Source organism: Apus apus, chromosome 10 (genome assembly GCF_020740795.1).
Source record: "Apus apus isolate bApuApu2 chromosome 10, bApuApu2.pri.cur, whole genome shotgun sequence".
NCBI lineage: Eukaryota > Metazoa > Chordata > Aves > Apodiformes > Apodidae > Apus > Apus apus.
Window position 1 is genome coordinate 3719922 of NC_067291.1, and position 6696 is coordinate 3726617.

General features: G+C 44.3%; 1 protein-coding gene across 4 annotated transcripts; it reads right to left on the minus strand.

Moving 5' to 3' along the window:
• Nucleotides 1–25: 25 nt before the first annotated feature.
• Nucleotides 26–6643, minus strand: HYKK (hydroxylysine kinase). 4 transcript variants are annotated; one of them, XM_051628650.1, is made up of 5 exons: nucleotides 6561–6643; nucleotides 4470–4822; nucleotides 3587–3729; nucleotides 1223–1406; nucleotides 26–557 (listed from the first exon to the last, which is right to left on the minus strand). In XM_051628650.1, the coding sequence occupies exons 2-5, from the start codon at nucleotides 4813–4815 to the stop codon at nucleotides 79–81; spliced, it is 1152 nt and encodes a 383-aa protein (XP_051484610.1). In that variant the 5' UTR covers nucleotides 4816–4822; nucleotides 6561–6643; the 3' UTR covers nucleotides 26–78. The 4 variants fall into 4 exon arrangements, with proteins under 4 accessions (XP_051484610.1, XP_051484612.1, XP_051484611.1 ...); XM_051628652.1 differs by having other exon boundaries at nucleotides 4470–4654; nucleotides 6561–6625; XM_051628651.1 differs by lacking the exon at nucleotides 6561–6643 and adding an exon at nucleotides 5394–5441.
• Between the last annotated feature and the right edge of the window lie 53 nt (nucleotides 6644–6696).

Below are 6696 nucleotides of genomic sequence, written 5' to 3' on the forward strand. Positions count from 1 at the left end.
GCGCCAGGGAGGGCAGCGCGGGGGACACGTTCCAGCACCTTTATTGCAGCAAAACCGGGCTGTCGCCGCGCGAGGAGCTCAGCAGGCACCGAGCGGCGCGGCAGGGGCCGGGCTCCTGTAGGCTTGGGCAGTCTGAAACCACGTTTCCTCTACAGCTTCTTGGCCCACCTCAAACATTGTCATTAAGTGTTTCCAGCCGGTTTTGGCGGTGATCATGAGGTACTCCTTGTTCTCCGGGTACCGCAGGGCGGTGTGGGCTGCTATGACAAGGGACTGGGAAAACCTCCCACTCACCAGGAGGAAGAGGGCACCTCTCTCCTCCTCTGTCAGGGGCAGGATGCTTTCAAACCCTGCCAGAACGTGCCCTCCCACGCTCAGGGGATCGGGGCTCTCAATCATCATGTACATGATAGCTATGGCGACTTCAAACACATAATACCCATAACTCATGTCACTAAAATCCAGGATGCCAGACACTCTGTACTGAGGATCCTCCAGGGGAGCAGAACAGGAGTCTACCAGAATGTTGTGGTCATTAAGATCTCCATGATTGATACCTGAACAGAGAAGAAACAAACAGTATTTAATAATTATTACAGCAGACTCAACTTTTTTTTTTTTTTTTCCATTTCTCAGTTAAACATTTTTAAAAGATGCACAGAGGCTCACGTACAAAACCATCCCAGTCTCCCTCAGCATGAAGTGTTGCCTCTAATGGCCTCGCTGCTCCTCAGGAACCTCCATTCTGCTGAGAGGTGACCAGGCAGCAACAGACACAGGGAGCACTAGATTTTACTCTGGCCTGGTACTACCTGTGAGATGCTGCATGTTTTCCAAGCACTGAAGAGCAGCTTTCAAATTGTCAAATGATCATGAAGATCAATGTGAGCTGAATTCCAAAATTATTATTATTAAATAGTTATTTGGGCCTGTATGAAAGAAAGTCGTGTACTCCATAAATTCTTATTAAGCTGATATAACAGCATGAAAATCAACAACTTAACTGGAAGAAAACTGGTAAGATGAAGAACTGAACCTGACTCTGGACAGCACACTCCTGGCTTATCCTGCACTGTGTTCATTCAGCACAATATTTGCACATTTCTAACTGAGGATAAAGGAGACTTTTTTTTTCCCTTTTGTCTTCTTCACAGACCCAAGATCCTGTACGAAATGTCAGTGTCTCAGTTCAACATAATTACAATGAGAATAAAATACTCACAGGCTCGAAAACTGCTTAGCTTGGGTATTACTTTCCCTTTGAACTGCTCAATAACATTTTCCACAACTTCACGGTACTTGTTCTGGCCCAGGGCATAGATGTACTGATCCAGAAGGGGAACGTTTGCCAAGTTCCAGATAAACTGACCTCGGTGCAGACTTTTTACTGATGGATGCTGAAATTTCTTTGGAGAAAGCACAAAATAAAATAGGCCATAAGTAAAAATCCTGTTCTGAGGATTAAAGGGCTTGATTCAAAGCCCTTTTAGCTTTAACAGGTTCCTAATGAGCCACACTGAAAAGCACCATGACTTTGACTATTGCTTTGTATCAACAAGTCAAAAAATAACCTGAAGAATGACTTAGGCAAGCATCTTAATAACCACACACAACCCAAATCAGTCCTGGCCCATTCTTTTAGGTACAAAGACTATCTGAAGTTACCTGTCACTTCAATGATTTCAAATGGAGAGTGACTTTCTGTCACGTGCTGTTATGGAGCAGCTTCAAGGCCTTGCCAAGGCCAGAGTTCCACCCTGGATTGCTCAGCTGGTGCTCCTGAAAGCTGTCACAGCAGAATGACACAACACCTGCCAGTGTGCCAGAACAGGCACACTCTGTGCACTTAAAGGTGGCAGCTTCTGGGGATGAGCTCCAGGATGAAAAATACTGAGGACAGAAGTACTTTTTGGAGATACTGCACAGAGCTTTATTACAAAAACCTGCCTTTGCACATCCACATAGCCTAAATATTTTAACAAACCAGGTCCTTAACCTCCCTCTCACTAGCAAATGGAAAAGGTGGTTTGAAAACTGACATTCAGGGAAGAAGAGCACTTCTCCCACTGCATACCAGGCTTATACATTTTAAGGTGGCTTGGGGGTCAGATTCTACCAGTGCATGGAACAAATGGAAAAACAACACTTCCCAGAAGAGTAGCTCGCTTCCTCTTAAAAAAGAAACCCATGCTTGTAATTATGGCTCTTAAAGTTAGCTAAATGATAGTCAAAACTGGACCTGTGTATGAAAAAGTAAGGAACACAACCAAGCCTAAACCAAAGATGACAACCCAGGACCATGTTGGTAGAAAGGATGCTGCCTGATAAGCAACCCCTGCCACCTTTCCAACACAAATCACATATTCCAGCCAGCTAAATGTGGGATACCAGTTGTGTGAAGGGTAATAAAGCATCATGAACCCTTTTTACTGTAAAGCCACAGTCACTTTACAGCCATAAATGTAACTTATTTCCATTTAGAGGATGCGAGGCACATCCAAGCAGGAGACACCAAGAGAGAAAGTAGTGGAATACTATTTTGTGCACAAAACAAAGTGTGGAATGTGGCTTGGCTATCAAGTTGACAAGGTAAATTAACTGGGCAGAAAAAAACAGGCTGTATTTTCTGATCTGTCATTAGAAAACTTAATACCTTAGGTATTATTTTTATTGTCAATGATATTTTGAAGTTTTGACATTAATGACTGTAATTTTCCTTCTTTTAAATTACAAACCTTCGTAGATGATAATGCCTATGATGTTAAGGACATAAAGAGCCTTTTCCATCAAAATTTGCTTTTGCATCAATTATTTCCTTGCAGGGAGAATCACAGGCATATTTTTAGACTAGCTGGTCTATATAAATTGTTTTAATCTCATTATAAGACCACAACCAGAGTGTTAGAAGGCAACTGTAAATTATCTTTCCCAATGGAAAAATGCTCTTGTAATTTAAGAATGTGGTTAGTGGAAGCTGGCACTTCACATTTTGTAATTGTTTGAAGCCAGTAGCCAGAACATGAGAAGGAAAGGTTAATGAAAAGCAATAAATAATGCAAGAGCTCTTTTATGTATTAAACTTAATTTCTGGCTGATTTATCAGCTTTATTATTCTGTATAATTACAGAGTAAAGAAGGGACTCACTTTGCATTAAGATTATTTGACTGGAAGTGGTGCAAATGAGAGAAATGTCCCAAATGTCTGTTCATTGGCACAGCTGGCACGATAGAGAAGGAACCAACTGCTGCCAGTGTTAAAGGGCCACAGTTCTAATGACCAGGAGGAAGAGAGCAACTCAAAACAATAGATCTGCCAGCTGTGCCTGATGTGCACTACCCAAAGCTGCTTCAGAACAAGCTTTACATGCTTCTAATTTGAGCCCTCTAGGGTTCACTCTCCTTATGTGCCAGGTGTGAAACACCAAACAGGTGAGTTTAGCATAAGTAAACAACGTGAGTTAAACTGACACCTCCATTCACCAACTTGTACTCTGCAGCTCAGGAAAGCAGTCAGCAAACACAAGAGGAAATACAGAGGAGAAATCATGAGAGAAAAGTTTGTGAGGCCAGGGCAACAAAAACTCACCTCTGAGAGAGCTTTATCCAAACTGGCAGCTAGCTTACCAATCTCATAGAATATCTGAGGATTTGCAGCAATTTTTGCTACAGGTGTACCTGGCAGGTAAGTCAGCAGTCTGACCATGTACTTTTTGTTCCCAGGTCCAGTGTCTAACAAGCAAAGAGAGATGCAGTCAGTCACTTCAATATGTGCTAATCAACATTAGTTAATGCAAGAGGCAAAAAAAGCTTATCCCAGTGCAGAACTCATGAAGTGTAGCTGATAAAACAGAATTCATCCCAAGCTTTGATTTACCAGAACATTGTATGATGATGTGCAAACCTTAACACACTTAAAAATCAATGCTGGACTTCCAGTCCTTACACTTGGAATTAACTCTGCACACAGCAGGTTTCCTCCAGTGCCTGCAGACACCACTTCCACGGGTGGGCAGCAGGAGGCCTCAGCAATCACAGCTTTTGTAGGGAAGTTACAGTGAAAATAGAAGCAAAATAACAACACAATCTTTCTTCCAGGCCTTGTTAAGCTATTTGTTCTGGTATCATAGATGGGCTAGAGATGCATTTTACACCATTTTGTAGGCAAGTAATTTGTTACATTACTTGGTTAATGAGGCTTTTTTTTTTTTCCTTTTATTGTCCATAGACAGGCAAGATTAGTGTTTTCCCAATTCATTATACTGAAGTTACTTTGCAAGTATTTTCATAGTTAATTATTACTCTCTTTAACTTGCTTTGCTTCCGGCATTTTAAATTTGGCCAGTTATGGCTGGACAGACAGGTCACCTGATACATAACCCTTAATATTTAAAAGTAAGCCTGGAGTTTTACTTTAGTACTGCCAAGCTAGAGGTAATAGTAGGGTAGTAAAGGTGCTCGTAACTGCTCACCTCCTGATTCCAGAGACATGATGTTACCATCTTTGGTGAGATAAGGAGTAGCTGATGGAAAACCTTCAGCATGGAGAAACATCATGGCCCGGGTCTGCACTTCAATGAGGTCAGGTTCTTGGCTGTCTTCTGAATTGGTGATTTTGAGGACATACTCATCAGCACCTTCAGCCCCATCTTTGTTCCTCGAGACACAGACATGGAAATTCTGATCATCATAGCTGGGGAGAGGCCTGATCCAAGACAACTTTAATCCAAACACCCTGTCAAGCAGTTCAGTCACTTCTTTTTCACCAAATGCTGGTTTGGTCAATGCCTGGGGTTGACAGCCATTTCCAGAAGACATGATGTCTCTAAGAGAAAAAGAGAAGCTGGATGCTCCCATCTGTGCTCTGATACCAGCAGCAGTAATTACTGCCACAACATGCATTCAGATCCTAAAGAGGAGTTGCCTACATTTATTAAACAAGCAAGAAAAGCCCACTGAGCTGGTCCAGGTTTCTTACATCATGGTTTCTTGTCAACTAGTTAAGTCTGTAGCCCCCCCATAAGAAAGACTTCCAGAGAGATGCCCTCAGTCTGTTCAGACTAAGCAGACATCAACAGCTGATTAACTAGAAGGATTTTTATTAGCGAATCTCCAATAGCAGCCTGACCTGGCACGCTGCTCACCAGGACTGATTTCTCAAAGCAGCCGAATTCCTGTCCAGGAAGTTCTAAATTCAAGTCAGCAAAGCCCAAAACTATCTAAGCACACATGCATGCGGAAGGAGATGGAACTTTCCTGCCTTAGCCACGACTTGCGGCATTCCTGCCTTCGGGAACGCAGAACAAACCTGCAGCCGCTCGCTCGCGTCTCACCCGCTCCCGCTCTCCCCTCTGCACCAAGAAACCACCCTTGGACCCTGCGGGAGCTGCCCCAACCTTTGTCCCTCCCGGGGAGAGCAAGGAGCTCCCGGAGAGCGGCCGGGGGGGCCCCTCGGTGTCCGGGGATGCCAGGACAGGGAGCCGGGCCCCCCTGTGCCCGCTGCCAACGCCCGGCACGGCCCGCCCGGCGCAGCCCCGGGGCTGGGGGGTTTCGGGGGGCCGGGGGGGTTCCGGGGGGGCTGCCCCGGGGCTCCCTCCGCGGGGCTTGTCCGGCGAGAAAGCTGCCCCGAGAGGCTGCGAGCCCAGAGCTGCTGTTTCCGACCAGCACCAACCACTTCCTGTCGGAAAGGGAAAAGCAAGCGGGAGCGCTCCCAGGGCGATCGGCAGAAGCAGGCTCGGATGGGATTGCTGCGGGTCAATCTTCTTGTCAGCACAAGAGGAAAAGAAAATCATCTACCCTGCTGACCGCAAATCTGTAATAAACCTGAGGCATCTTTCACAGCATGCCTTTCAGATCTTACCAGAGTTCAGGCTGGGAACACTTGTCCAATCCTAGAGACTTGAAATAATTAAAAATCACAGTCTCACACACGGAATTTTCAAGATCACTGTTTAAATATCTAATAAAATTCCTAATGAAAAACGAAAGAGAAGTAATCTCCTGCCGTATTTGAGGACCCACCAGAACAGAATTAGGAATCTGAGGATAAAAGGATTTAGGAAAGGCTTACTGATGTTAAAAAAACCCTCATGGTTTTAAGTAAACCAGTTAAGAATCCTCTATCCCAATTTGCAGTGCTGTTTACAATGGCAAGGACATAAAATTGAGAAACATTTCTAAATCCATAGGGAATTTAGAAAAGGGAAAGTATTCTTCCAAGAAACAAATACAAATTCTTTGGATTTTTTTCCCCCCAGTATGAGAACATATGTTACTGAACAAAGTGACCAATCAACTAATAAGTATTTTTACCTACATCACCCACACCTCCCAACCCCCAAAATCACACAAGCAAGTTTTTTTCAAGAATAAAAGAGTTCTGGAAAATATTTAGAGTTCCCTCTCCTGCTTTCTGAGGCTGCTGAAGGGTGACAAAATGAATGCAGCAGGAAAGCATTCTTGCTCTGCTCGTGACTTTAAGATACACCATAGGTCACAGAAAAATCAGACCAGGTGCTAGTATCTCTATAAACAAAACTGCAACACATTTTGCAGATCTGTACCTTGTTAGTCTCGCCTTAGTTTCCAGACAGCACAGCCAAGACTTACAACCTACAGACTTCCCTGCTCCTCCTGCCTGCCCAGCACTCCTAGGAAGCACAGGGCAGGTGTGAGGCAGTGCCTGCAACCAAGGCTGGC